This window comes from Capricornis sumatraensis, chromosome 4, assembly GCF_032405125.1.
Source record: "Capricornis sumatraensis isolate serow.1 chromosome 4, serow.2, whole genome shotgun sequence".
In the NCBI taxonomy this organism is placed as follows: Eukaryota; Metazoa; Chordata; class Mammalia; order Artiodactyla; family Bovidae; genus Capricornis; species Capricornis sumatraensis.
This window is the reverse complement of record NC_091072.1, coordinates 76,837,393-76,852,881: the sequence shown is the minus strand read 5'-3', so window position 1 is coordinate 76,852,881 and position 15,489 is coordinate 76,837,393. Positions and strand designations below refer to the sequence as shown.

At 37.4% G+C, this 15,489-nt stretch overlaps 1 protein-coding gene across 1 annotated transcript in view; it reads right to left on the bottom strand.

Annotated features, from left to right (window-relative positions):
- SENP1 (SUMO specific peptidase 1) overlaps positions 1-15,489 on the bottom strand; it is a 49,919-nt gene that overhangs the window by 5,598 nt on the left and 28,832 nt on the right. Inside the window, exons 10-13 of the mRNA XM_068971181.1 lie at positions 11,508-11,546; positions 10,454-10,538; positions 10,075-10,230; positions 8,919-9,050 (exon numbers count right to left, since the gene is read on the bottom strand). Coding sequence (XP_068827282.1) covers positions 8,919-9,050; positions 10,075-10,230; positions 10,454-10,538; positions 11,508-11,546 — 412 coding nt within the window. The remainder of the gene's footprint in view (positions 1-8,918; positions 9,051-10,074; positions 10,231-10,453; positions 10,539-11,507; positions 11,547-15,489) is intronic.

The following is a 15,489-nucleotide window of genomic DNA, read 5'->3' as shown; positions in this document are numbered from 1 at the left end:
GGCACAATTAGGATTGTAGGTTTCTCCAATTCAGGTTTTTAATCTCACTCTATCCTTGAGGTTAATGGTGCTAAAGGATGCTTGTAGGCTTGTGAAGGCAGCCAGGAATGCAGGAGGATCTACCTGCTCAGCAAGCACAGATTTCTTGGCTGTAATCTGCATCTTCCGGTGAGAGAAAATTAGCCAAAAGGGATTGATTCCTCTGGTATTCTATCCCATGACATTACCCATGCCATGAGGCTAAACCCTTCAATTCAAGAGGTGAAGCGAATAGGCAGACAACCTGTCAATCACTATAAGCCAAACCCTCCATGGGGGCAGATTAAGTTAAATATTGCAACAGGCAATAAGGACTTAAGATGGAGGTGGAAGGAACCAGAGAGATAAGGACAGCCAAGCACATGAAAGCCACAGAGATATATCTCCCCCAGGTGCCCATCAGAAGGGCATATCTGGGATCATTACCCTGAAGTGAAAAGGGTGACATAAATGAGCATCATGCTACATACAACTATCCTATTTTTCAGGGGGAAAGAGTGTCAAAAACCAATTAAGCTTAGCTGCACCTACACAGCCTGAGTTGCTTGGTTTCTTATGTTACTTTATTTTGTTATTTTGATAGAGTGGACCTCTAAAGTTAAAGACCAAGACAGCTGAACAGGAACAGAGACCTAGTGATCAGGGCACCACATTGAGAACCCCTCTTCTCTGCTTTACTTCTCCCTCCCACCAGGGTTTCTCCACTGTGAGGGAAATGGCCTCCTCCAAAGTCAGCTCATTACTTAGCTCTGGGGAGTGATCTGGGCTCTTTTTCATTTGCCCTGCATTCTAGGAGGAGGGGGCTTGGTGGCCTCACTGTTCCCTCCCATTAGCTGAGGATGTGTAACCTGACATCTGAAGCAGAATTTAGATCCAAGTTTCTCTCCTCAGTTTTTCGGCTATCACTCAGTCCAAATAAGGAAAATTGCCATAGTTCAGCCAAGACACAATCACACCAAAAAAAAAAAGCTAGAAGTTAGAAGAACGAAAAGAATCCTACATATCATCTCACAGAGGAGGGCTAAAGATGAAGGAAAAAGAAATGAGAGAAGGGATCACAGTGTCTAAGATGAAAGAGAAGCAAAGATGGTCAGAGCAGTCGCTTGCATTTTGTGACGGCAAGGGTCCCTCCCCTCCTGTGGTAGAGTCTTTCTGTACAAGGGACTCTTCTTAGCTCCAGAAGATCTTGAATTCCCTTTGGAACTGGGGAAGAAGAGTAACAAGCCTGTTTGTCTGTGCCTACTGTTTGCCTTGCACTTGCCACTCTTTTGGGGGCCCCCACTTGCCTCTGCTTGCTGCAGTCCCTGGTGCCTGAAGAACTGCCTTTCCTGCTGCCTTCACAGCCTTCGCCATGAGCGTCTACTTGTCTATGCAATCCTGTTTGGGGGTGGAATGATTGTTTATGGTGTCTTGTTCCTTTGTGATTTTATGTGAAGAGCTGCCAGGCTAAGTTGAAAAAAGTGTTTCTTTAAAAGAAAAGTCTACAGTGTTTTCAAACTTAGCACTCAATCCTTTGCCTGTACGTTACCACAGTGACACAAATGACTACTGCTATCTGTATCCTTCTCAAGCAGTAAACCAGCCAAACTATTGTTTTCTCATGCATTTAGAAGTAAAATACATCATCAACAGTAAAGTCTAACTTTTAACCCTTCCCGATTTCACAAACTGAACCCTTATAACAGACTTTGGAAAAAAGTGTTCTAGAAGTCCTGAGCATGACAGTGTTCTGAAGCAGAGATCAAGATAACTTTTAGAAAAGAAAAAGCTGTTTTCCTACTTTATCCCTCCAGACTTTCCCCTCTACCTCCTCATTCTTATTTTTAAATTAGACTCATCTGCCAGGGGCCAGTGTGACTTGTCAACCACAAACCCCGAAAGACTAATTAAGCAACAACCTCTGAATGTTATAAATCAGAAGGTCACTCACTCCTAAGACCTAACCTAATAATACTATAGAAACCAAGATAGCAGACTTAAGGGAAGCTCTGAGTTATGGCATCCCTCACTGTGCCCAGGACTTTTCTCAGATGCAAATTAAAATAACGAACAATTAGAATTACTGCAAAAGTTTTAGAGAAAGACAGGCAGCGTCTACTTTTATGGAGTCATGACAACTGTAATTACTATTCTCCCTGTGACCTGACATAAATCCCTAGTTTATCAAAAGGACTAGTTCTATTACGAAACACTTTAAAGAGGTAATCTATAATGATGTGGAATCGTCCAATGAGTCATGTTAGAAAGACTACACTGTAACTTCCATTCTGATCATTAGCATATGGGAGACACCATCATATTCACTTAACTAATTTATTTCATCTAGTCTAATTTTCTTCCCTTCTGACTCAAATCAGTTTTTATTTCCTAAGAAAAATCTATTTCCTGTGCTAGGTTTGTCTAGCTGAGTTTAATGTTTTATAGGCTGCTGCCTCTCTTACTGAGCATCACTTAGATTTAACATCTCCTTGGAAGCAATTAATAATTGAGACAGAGGTGCTGAAATCTTCAACATTCATACTTACGTATGAATTTGTCTATTTTCCCTTCCAGTTTTTTCAGCTTTTAGTTCGTGTATTTTGAAGTTCTGTTATTAGGTGCATACACACTTACGTTGTTACTCTTTTTGATGAATTTCCCCCTTTACCATTATGAAATGTCTATCACTGGTAATATTCCTTGTTCTGAAATCTACTAGTGTGATATTAATATAGTTACTGGACGGAGGAGCCTGGTGGGCCGCAGTCCATGGGGTCGCTAAGAGTCAGACATGACTGAGCAACTTCACTTTCACTTTTCACTTTCATGCATTGGAGAAGGAAATGGCAACCCACTCCAGTGTTCTTGCCTGGAGAATCCCAGGGGTGGGGCAGCCTTGAGGGCTGCCGTCTATGGGGTCACACAGAGTTGGACACGACTGAAGTGACTTAGCACCTTTCCTTTGTTTACTGTTTGTATGGTATGTTTTCTCCACCCTTTTACTTTTAACCTATATGTGTCTTCACATTTAAAATGTTTTCTGTAGACGTATTTTTAAATTTAATCTATAATTTCTGCCTTTTAACTGGATGCTTATATTGTCAAGTATGGTAGCCATTAGCCAGATGTAACTCTTGAGCACTTGAAATTTGACTAATTCAAATTGTGTTGTAAGTGTATATGCGTTTTAAGTGTAAAATGCATATATTTTAGAGAAGGCAAAATATACCATTAATAATATTTTAATATGTATTACATGCCAAAATAAACATATTTTAGATTTACTGGGTTAAGTAAAATATATTATAAAAATTAGTTTTACTTGTTTCTTTTCCTTTTTTAAAATGTGACTATTAGAAAACTTTAACTTACATATATGGCTCACATTATATTTCTACTGGGTATGTTGAGTTTGGTCATTTACATTTAATGTATTGAGACTGTTGTTGTTTAGTCACTAAGTCATGTCCAACTCTTTGTGACCCCATGGACTGTAGTCCACCAGGCTCCTCTATCCATGGGATTTTCTAGGCAAGAATACCAGAGTGGGTTGCTATGCCCTCCTCCAGGGGATATTCCAGACCCAGGGATTGAACTTGAGTCTCCTGCACTGACAGGCAGATTCTTTACCACTGAGCAACCAGAGTATTGACAAGGTTGGTTTTAAATCTACCATCATGTTCTTTATTTTTCTGTGTGTCTCATCTGTTCTTTGTATCCTTTCTCTGCCTTCCTTTGGATTGACTATCTTTTGATTGCACCTCATCTCCATTACCAGCTTCTTAAAATACCTCTTTGTTTTTTACTGGTTGCTCTAGCATTTCTGTCTGTAACTTACTGTAGTCCATCTTCATAAAACATCATACAACTTCATACATTGTGTAGGAATCTTAGACAAGTACATACTTTCATTTCCCCCCTCTTTTGTGTTATGGTTATCATATATTTTACTTTAACATGTTATAAACCCTACATTGTTGTTGTTTTCTTTTTTATTTGACTAGTCCCTTGTCTTCCAGAGATAATAAAGGATGAGAGCATTTTCACTGCTCTTCATTCCTTGTGTAGATTGGAATTTTCAACTCAAATTTTTCCTCTGCCTAAAATTCCTTTAATATTTCTTAAAGAAGTCCGCTGGTGATGAATTCTTCAGCATTTGCTTGCCTAAAAAAGTATAGACTTATTTCTTCAAAGATATATTTGCTGGTATAGAATTTAGGTTGACGGTTTTCTTTTTCCTTCAGTATTTTAAAGATGTAGCTACACTGTCCTCTGGCCTACATGGCTTCTGACAGATCTTGGTTCCTCTGTATATAACATGTCTCTTCTTCTGGTTGCTTTTTTCATCATTTTTCTCTTTATCAGTGGCCTTTAGCAATTTGGTTACTATACATTTCAGTATGGTACTTCTCTTTCTTGGGGTATGTTGAATTTCTTGAATCTGTCAGTATGCTTCCAAATCTGGAAAATCTTCCACCATTATTTCTTTAAACATTTTTTTCTGATACCACTTAACACCCCATCTTCCCTTCTGGGACTTCAATTACATGCTTAGACTTGATACTGTCCCTGAGCTCACTAAGCTCCAGTCATCTTTTTTCAGCCTTTTTTCTATTTCACTTGGATGATTCATACTGCTCTATTTTCAAGGTTACTAATTTTTCCTTCCACAGTATCTAAACTGTTAATCTCATTTCATGTATTTTTAATATCATATACTGTATTTTTCATCTCTAGAAATTCAATTTGGATCTTTTTTTATATTCTCCATTTTTCTCCTCATAATGTCCACTTTCCTCTACTTGCCTGAACATGTGGAATATTATTTATGGTATATGTTTTAATATCTTTGTTGGCTAATTCTAACATATTTCTCTTTTCTGGGTATTTCTATAGTGATTGGCTTTTTCCCTTTGTTATATTTTTCTTCTATTTCATGCCTGGGAATTTTTAATTAGATGCTAGACTTTGTGAATTTCAATGTTGTTGGGTTCTGTTGTTACCAGAATTTGTTGTATTCCTTTAAATATTGTTGGGTTTTGTTCTGTGATACAGTTAAGTTACTTAGATCAGTTTCAAGCTTTTAAGACTTGTATTTAAGCTTGTTACCATGGGTCCAGAGCAGCCTTTACTCTAGGGCCTGCCTGTCTGGCCCCACTCTTGAGGCAGTGCCCTTTTGAGGACTCGCTATTCAATGCTCTGCAACTCTTCTACTCCAGCTGGTTGGGACATAAACTGTCCTTGGCACCTGTGTTAGCGCTCAGGCTTGTTATGATTTCTTCTTTCTGGTGGTTCTTTCCACAGCCACTGGTAGTTTCTTGCCATATATGTGCAGATCAGCACTCAGTCAAAGATTCCAGGGGGGCCCTCTGCACATCTCTGGAGCTTTCTTTTTGTTCAGCAACTTCCCCACCAGTATTTATCTCACAAACCTTAGCCGCTTTGGCCTTCATGAACACTGTCTCCTCTACTCAGCAAGACTGCCAGGCACTGCCAGGTTTTTACCAGCTCTCTCCCTTTAGCACACCACCCAGGTAAGCTGTGGGAATCATAGGTTCATGCTTTTCACTTCCGTCTTCTTAGGAATCACTGTTATCCAGTGTCTGAAAACTGTTGTTCTATTTGAGAGAATAAATCTGATCTACTTTATTCTATCATGACCAGAAGATGTCAAATTTATTTGTATGCCTAAATAATTTTCACATATTTCTAAATTTATCTGATGCTTTATAAAACAACTATTGGGCCCTCTAAGAGCAGAATTAGCAGGTCATAAAGAGAAACACAAAGCCTAAAGTAGTCCTCACTTCAGGATCATTAACCTGAAATCTTAGAGTTGGATTCTATAAGTTATTCAACTCTATCTTCAGGAAATAATACACAATTTCTGTTTGTTATTTCAATTGACATTTACTTAAAAATACTTCCTTTTGTTTCTTAACTGTGACTTTCAATCTACTTTTGCAACTAATTCCTCCTCTCTTTAACCCTGTCTTCCTTCCCTTAATTAGATATTTCTATCACTAATCACCAGACCTGGACTAGAAATCTCCATCTATATGTTCTCACCTTTCCAGCCTCATTTTGTAATTCTTTGCAAGGCAGCCAGTTCCCACATTCCAATTTTGAGAAGTTTCATTTTCTTACAGTGAGGTACAATGTTAATACTGTCATTAGTCCTCTGAATTTGCATTGAATTTAGCTATTCACTTATATATAAATCCATTCTCGCAAATATGTTGGAAAGCTTATTGCAAGAACAGGCACTGTGGCCTACTCTTTTAGCAAAACGACCTGAGAAAGAGTAGCCTAATGGCTATTTGTACATATCTCAAATATAGGACTTCTTGATTTTATTTTCCTTATAAGCTAAATCTGATCCCTTTCATTTCTAGGATCTTATATTCTTTGTCTGTAAAATGTCAATCACCTTTCTTGGGAGAAAACTTTAATGAAGTCTATAAAACTGACATGAGAAACAAAAATAAAAGAAAGACTATTAATGAAAATATCTATTTGAGGGAAGGAGACCTGGATTGAAGAGAGAGCAAATTATTTGCAAAATATTGAGGGTTCACAATTAAGAAACAATTAAGTATTTCAAAATGAGTATGAATACTTAGGATATCTACTAATTCCCCTTCAGAATGTTATCAGCTTTTTAAAGGCAGTAACTCTGAAAGTGTGAGAAGTGTGGTACTTTGAAAATGATGCTTTTTAAAACACTTATTAAAGTACTTATTAAAATAGTTCTCATTATCATCATGGACATGTGAACTGGCACCTGGTTTCAAAGTTAACATTATTCTCCACTCAGAAGATAAGGACTCCTTACAAAAGTTATGGGTAAATGTGGTAGAGATAAAGTAGACAAGGAATCTTTCCTTCCCCTTTTCTCTTCTAAATAATGTAATTTCCATTAACTCTGCTTGCTAAAAATCCTCTGGTGGACCCAGGGAATGGAAAATATGTCCTGATGAACGCTGCCTCTGTAAGGGGGCTCACTGAGGTAACTACCACAGTACATATAGCAAGAACTCAGCTCATGTCCTGCTCACTGCTGCCCTCTAGAAGTTTTTGGATAATTTACAACAAACAAGCTGCAATCCCAATAAAATAACTGGGTCTTCCCCATTTAAAAGCAGCAGGTAAAAACTGGCCAGAGACCTCACATTGATATCTTCAAAGAAAAATACTTAATTGGTGGATACTTTTGACTGTTCTTGATTTTCATTTTGCTCTTTGATTTGGTGAGCTCTTTTTTTTCCTGTTATTTTGACCAATGTTCTAATACCACTATTCTGGGCCACAAGAAGCAAGAGTTGTTTCCTGTAAAGCAAGATGGTATCTCAAACCATGCCTTCTTTACTATTCTTGGTCAAAGATATTATTTAAGGAATGATGAACTTCTGAAATTTTATCTTATGAACTCACCAAAGGCAAAGAGAATGGGCCAGTTCAACAAATCCCACAGAAAATCAACCTACTGGACATGATATATGGCTCTAAAATTCTCTCTATCTAATCCTGAAACAGGATCCAACTTAAGATTCTAAGGCAGTATGCTATAACAGATAAGACCCAATGCTTGAGTCTGAATCCTGGCTTGCTATTACAAAGTCATGTAACTTTGCAAGTTTCTTAATCTTTTTATGTCTTATTTCTTCATCTATTAAATGGAGATGATAAAACTATAGCATCCATCTCCAAGAGTTGTGGTGACTATGACATAAGCAAAACACACAAATCACTTAGATTAGCGCCTAACATGAGGTAAATGTCCAACAGATGTTGGCCAAATATTAATATTTGGAAGGTCATACACATACAAGGCCAGGATACTGCTATCTAGGCTATTTTGTTTTTGTTCAGTTGCTAAGTCAGGTCTGACTCTTTTGTGACCCCATGGACTGTGGCCCGCCAGTACATGGGATTTCCCAGGCAAGAATACTGCAGTGGGTTGCCATTTCCTTCTCCAGGGGATCTTCCTGACCCAGGGATTGAACCCATATCTCCTACATTAGCAGAAGGATTCTTTACTGCTGAGCCACTTGGGAAGCCCCCTAGAATATCTAGTGCTTACTATATTGAGTATCTAAAAAGTTTCCATAGCGATGAAACTTGAGTACACCCAAGATTTTAGGCAGGAATGCTCCTAGTAAGGAGGCAGGTACTTAGAGAAAAACCCCAACCCAGTTCTCTTCTTTTGCTGTGAAAATATCCTTGTGAAATAAAACAGGCTCCTACAGGTTTAGGAATAGGAGAGATCAGTTGGAAAATTCTAACACAAATAAGCTACATAAAATAATTAGAACATTCGGGAGCCAAGAGCCATAACACTTTTTAACTCAATACCTCAAATATTTAATAAAACTTCTTCATGTCAGTTTAAAAAATATCATGTACAAATGTAGGCTATTTTAGAAATCTTACCATTCATAACCTAAGTGACCTAAATACAGAGAGAAAGGGTAACAGAAATGGATTTCTATATGGAAATCCCAAAGTATTCCTTCATGTGCTGTAACATGGTCAGCTATTAAATATTTGCTTAACAAAAGATGTGAACTGCATGGCAGGTAGCTTAAAGAGAGTAAAAATACCAATGAATAAATGTCCTCTCTATCAGTATCCAAATCTTTGATACATAAAAAGGTAAATCAGCAGTTCCCAGACATTAAGGTACATTAAAAAAAAAATCACCTGAGATGTTTGTTTAAAATATGTTATCTCTACCATACTGCATCATACTTAGTCAGGAAAATGGAGAAAGCTATGATAGCTGATTCTGAAGCAGGTCAGCAAGGACCACACTTTGAGAAACAGTGAAATATATAATGGCTTTAGTCTGCACTTGATGTTCACTTTCTATTTGAATATAAAAACAAGTGTTAGATTACCTCATCGTTGAGCCAGTTAAGGTGATTTAGAGTTTGAATATCTTTGCGTGTGATGGTCAAGCGGAATGCTTCACTCAGAACTTCATCCTGGTTCCCATTACGAAATACATTCTTTATTTCTTTCTCCATTTCCTAGGGAACCAAGAAGTGTCAGAGATTAGGCATACATGGCCTTGGACGTACCAATTTCTCATCAATGATTCCCATGCAATATTCAGACTTAAATCAACCATTTACTCCTAACATTTTGGTTATTATTCCTTCCAGTAATCTCCTGATTACTTCCTTTCATACTAGCTCTTCCTCCCTTCTCTTTTTCAGCACATTTCAGACCCTTATTTCATATTATTTCTTGAGTCTAAAATAACTTTCTGCTATCAAATTTCCTAAGCCCATGAAAAGACCTAATTATATATCTTCAGTCCAAACAATTTCCGGAGAAACAGAATCTTTCTCAAAGGTAATAAGGAAGTAAAAGTAGTGATGTCTTTTAGACACATTTTCCCAGAAAAATGTGCTTTTTTTAATGTAAAAATGTAGAATTCAGCACAACTTTAGTGTTAATAAATGTGTTATACTTACCAGCTATATGACAGGTTTTCAAACAGAAGAATGAACTAAGAAACAGATTATTTTTAAATGTATGCAGACTTTTTAAATTTTAAAAAAGTTCCAAATTTTTATACTGAGTTTTTATTATTTAAAAAAAATAGTAAGGCTCAACTTACTATTTGATGTAAAAGTACTATACATATGCATTAAGTAAAAATGCACAGGGAAAAAATTTACTGAATGCTTTTTCACTGAAAGCACTACAAGTCACCCGTAATTCTTTCCTGAATTTTCAGTAATCTTTGAAAAACAAAGCCAATATTGTTATGCAATACAAATGAAAGCAGGAGTATGGAATGCAATTTAAATACCAGGTGATCTACTACTGTTTTTTTCCTGTCTGTTTTTTGGCTGCACCACTCAACATTTGTGATCTTAATTCCCTGACCATGGATCAAACACCCTGCAGGTGGAAGCACCGAGTCTTAACCACTGGACTGCCAGGGGAGTCCCTGGTCTATTACTTTTATGTTTGAAATTTGTCCAAAGAATTCTCTCTAAACACAACACTTGTCAGTGTAGGAATTTATACTATATAATTTACCTCTGTAATTTCAGGAAATTCATCTTCACTGTCAGTCAATTTATGACCTTTTTTCCCTGTTTCTTGGGCGATCGTGACCGGGATCTCCTTTTCAAGAGGCACACGAAGATGCAGTTCTACTGAATCATGTACTGAATGTTCCTGTTCCTGCAGTCTCTGAAAGACAGACCTTCAAAATAAGTGGAGTACAGAAATCTACTGCTTGTCTACGAACACTGAGGAGGACTAGCTGGACAGACTAAGAACACAGAGCATAGCAAGGCTATGCTACCATACTATCTTGCAATTCAACACCTTTGATTCCAAATTCAGGTAACCTTCCAAAATTAGTTTCAACTTGGATGTGCTATTCATTTATATCTCAAAAACACTTTTTTACCTGGTTTTGAAGCTGTAATGCCAGTGCTTTCTGCTCTTCAATCTGGCGCAATCTTTCCCGTGCTCGAGAATCATAAACACTAGTTCTAGGAAACAAAAAATGCAGACCACTTACTTAGCATCAAGAACACTGCTGATGCCCAATGAGCATTAAATACAAAACTCTCAGAGAAAAACCCTAAAACCCTTATACTAACTTATCACTACACTTGCTTTAAGACAAAGTGAAACTACATGGTGTTACTGAAATTACCTTACTAGTTTTTTTAAATGATGAAAATTATGAGTTTGTTGCTAAACATGAACAAGTGACTTTTGTGGATATTTGTAAATGTGTAGTCTTTTTTTTTTTTTAAACCATGCTTCTAAAATTAAGGAGAGAGTGAAGCTTCATTCTGGAAATCCAAAAATGATATTGAATCCCAAAGATGAAAATAATACAAAAGATGCGGGTTCCATTGCTGGTTGGGGAACTACAATCCCACACACCCTGGGACAACTAGGTCCACATGTCACAGCTACTAAGCCCATCTGGTCTGGAGCCTCATGTCAAGGGTAGAGAGCCTTCATGCCACAATCAAAGATTCCATATGACACGACAAAGATCTTGCATGCCATCACTTAGACCTGACAGAGCCAAATAAATAAATATTAAAAAAAAAAAATCTACCAGACCAAGGGATTTAGATAACCAAAGTGAATCCTTGAAACTAGAAACTAAATCTTCAGTGATTCTGCAAACTCCAGAAATAATATCCAATAAATTAGTTTTATCAATATGAAAATAAAGACATTTATTTTCCTTTCTGTTTAATAGCTAACTGAAACATTTTTCTAATTCAATTTAGTTTCAACAATTGTTACAGATTTAATAAACCTGAGCATAGAAATGTTCCGACTCCAAAAACTTAAAACTCAGGAACTTAGAAGTTATTTTATAAATAAATAGGAAATTTTTACTGATTAAAAATAGGTAGCAAGATTGGCTAATTGATTTCTTCTAACTGAAAAGAAAGTGATGAAGAGGCAAAATGACACTAAAAATAATTACTTACAATTCTTTGATCCACAGCTCTGCCTGGAAAAAAGTAGGACTATGGGCAGGAAAAGAAAAACGTGACAAATGAACAGGAGACTTAAAAGAGTATCAAATATTTTCATCAAGAAAACAAATCATTTAAATAGTTTATACAAATGCTTTATAAGTATGTGATAAATAAAAGGACCTAAATTACATAAAACAATTCTAACTGGGAAGCAAAGGAAAACAAATATGAGTCATTTGCACACATATAGTTAAAAAGATGACCCAACATTCAGCAGAGAAATTTAGTTTAGCATGCTCCTTACTTGCAAGACAGACCAACATGATGTGAAAAATATATCATTTATCAAGGTAATATATTAAAACTAGAATGTTCCTCTTTCCAAATGGCTCAGATTGACAATTTATTAATGGTTTAATAAAATATTATGGGTTGTTGCACTTTTTGTAGGTCTGCTTGAGTCAAAATACATTCAACCACATCACAGTAGATACTGAAAATTCCCACTCAGAGTAGTCCATATTAAATGGCTAATGAACCAATGAACCAATGTGGATAATTAGCAATACGACTCCCTTCCAAAGATGAGAGACTGCTTTTATTCCATGCAGCTCTTGCTGACAACCCAAGGGAATAAGGCTAACAGAGTCACAGATATGCTATCTGTTCTAGAGCCTTTTTGCTCTTCTCAAACTTTCTTATGTCATTGCTCATCTCCCCTCTAAATGAAGGAGTTCTCACAGAAGCAAATGAAAGGCAAGTGAGCACTTTTCCAAAGAAAACTTTCAGATATACAGAACAAGTTAAAAGAGTGTCAAACTGAAAGTTAAGAGACTGGAATCTCTTAGAGCTGTCTCTGATTAGCTTTGTGACTTTGAGCAAGTCACTTCCCTTTACATGGGCCTCAATTTCTGGGTTTGTGAATATGGAGATGAGAGTCCCTTTCAGTTATTAAACTTCTACAATCTGTCCTGTAAAGGCAAAAATAAGGGCTCAGAGGTAATCCTTTGCTCCTAAGCCTAACTTCTGAGAATCAGTATTCCCAGTAACCCTTAGTTTTGGGCTTTAGTGATAAAAATGCTGTTCTATTACCTATTCACTGTCACTGAGGTCAATAAAAGGAGAACACAGAGAAGGCAGCCTATCTCCTTAATGCAGTCAACAACTGATGTAACAGCCAAGAAAGAAAGTCACAGAGATCAGTGGAAGCACTCTGAGAGACTACTTAATGTGTGATACTAAAAATAAATGAACGTGAGAACATATCTATTGCACAATATGACGACGTGACAAGCAATCACCCAGAATTTCATGGTACTGGATCATGCTACTCAAATCTGCTCCCCATGAAAGTGAAAAAAAAAAGAAAGTCGTTCAGTCGTGTCAGACTCTTTGTGACTCCATGGACTACACAGTCCATGGAATTCTCCAGGTCAGAATATTGGAGTGGTAGCCTTTCCCTTTTCCAGGAGATCTTCTCAACCCAGGGATTGAATCCAGGTCTCCTGCACTGCAGGCAGATTCTTTACCAGCTGAGCCACCAGAGAAGCCCAAGAATACTGGAGTGGGTAGACTGTCCCTTCTCCAGCAGATCTTGCCGACCCAGGAAGCAAATCAGGGTCTCCTGCACTGTGGGCAGATTCTTTACCAACTGAGCCATCAGGGAAGCCCAATGCTCCCCATATTAGAATATAAACTTGATGAGGATAGGAATTTTTGTCTTTTGTATTTACTACTGTATCCTCTGTACCAAGAATAGTGCCTGACATCTAGCAGGCACTCAATATTTGTTGAATAAATAAATAATGTAAAGGACAAGCACTTCTCTTTAATGCATCAAGGTATCTATTGGCGTAGGAAAGCAACACACAGAAGGAAAAGCAAAATCCCTTTGCTTTTCAGAGATTACATATTACTTCTCATATAACTGATGCAATAAGCACCTACTTAGTGCTTTGTGTACAAAACTCTCTTAGAGAGGTTTTACGTATTGGCAAAGCCTTATGATAATCCACAAATTATTAAGCCTCAATATAATGTGTAATAGGGAAACATTACTTATACTGTACAGAAAAGGAAACTGAGTTCAAAAGAATTATTTGCCCTGGAAGAGTCAGGGTTAGAAACTACTTCAGTCCAATTCCACAGACTGTGTTGTATTATTGTAAAATGTCTTCTAATAAACCAAAGCATTAAGCCACAATGGAGATGATGAGTATTTGGACTACTCAAGAGAGTATTTCAGGCTTTCTAGGAAATTTGTTACTTAACAAAGATTTATTTACTAAGTACTTTTAATGCGCCACGTGCTATTATTGAAAGCAGGAGGCGGTGCAAAGATATTAGTAACACAAGGTACAGAGACAGAAGTACTGGAGGAAAAGGCTAATGATATCTGGAGAAGCCAGAGAAATGTCCTGAGGAAGAAACCAACACCTGAGTCAGAGTTTAAAAAGCAAGCTAAGAGTGTAACAAGTTGACAAGGAGAGAAAGCAAACTCCAGGCAGAAGGCGAAGGGGTTGGAATGTATAACAACACAAAGGCATAAAATGCACGGCGTATTCTGGGAAATAAGGGCAGATCTTCATTGCTGGAACTTAACCGAGAGGCAGTGGTGGGAGATTAAGGAGCCAATCAACCAAGCCTTGAGAGACCAGGCTCCAACTTTGATAGACAGCATCATCCAGTGAGCCTCACCCAAGACTACTTCTCATCCATCTCACTGTTCAGTCATCAGTAAAAGAAATTCTCCATGTAGGAAAGACAGACTCAGGAAAGAACTGAGAGCACACATTATATGAAATCAACTTTTTCCCAAGAAAGAATACCTATTTTTGTGCATACATATAGAACACTTTTATAAGTGTTTTATCTATAAGTTTACCTTCACAACAATTCAATAGTAAGATATTAATACTGGCATTTTATTGATAAGGAAACTGAGGTTTAGAAGCATAACTTGTTCAAAGTTACATGAAGCCTGGAAAAGGCAAGATCGGAACCCAGGTCTCACTCAAAAAAACCACCCAAAACTATAAAGAATCTAAACTGTAAAGTCTCCTTGAGAAACTATACTAACTACAGAATACTTTTTTTTTGAGAATACTTTTAAAATATCCAAAAAGTTTAGAACATACTGGGAAATTGCAAAGATGTAGGGGAATTGAGATAAGAAAGAATATCTTATTATCCCTAATTGTTTCAATGGAAAATTGATATTATTATTCTAGCAACTGTCAAGGCCCCATATGGCAGACATAGCAATCTAAGTATTAACAGTAACCTACTGGGTTACAATATTGGTTCAGCAATACATGAACCGTGAACTTCCAGATGTTCAAGCTGGTTTTAGAAAAGGCAGAGGAACCAGAGATCAAACTGCCAACATCCGCTGGATCATCGAAAAAGCAAGAGAGTTCCAGAAAAACATCTATTTCCGCTTTATTGACTATGCCAAAGCCTTTGACTGTGTGGCTCACAACAAACTGGAAAATTCTGAAAGAGATGGGAATACCCGACCACCTAACCTGCCTCTTGAGAAACCTATATGCAGGTCAGGAAGCAACAGTTAGAACTGGACATGGAACAACAGACTGGTTCCAAATAGGAAAAGCAGTACGTCAAGGCTGTATATTGTCACCCTGCTTATTTAACTTCTATGCAGAGTACATCATGAGAAACGCTGGGCTGGAAGAAGCACAAGCTGGAATCAAGATTGCCGGGAGAAATATCAATAACCTCAGATATGCAGATGACACCCTTCTTATGGCAGAAAGGGAAGAAGAACTAAAGAGCCTCTTGATGAAAGTGAAAGAGGAGAGGGAAAACGTTGGCTTAAAGCTCAATGTTCAGAAAACGAAGATCATGGTATCCGGTCCCATCACTTCATGGGAAACAGATGGGGAAACAGTGGAAACAGTGTCAGACTTTATTTATTGGGGCTCCAAAATCACTGCAGATGGTGACTGCAGCCATGAAATTAAAAGACACT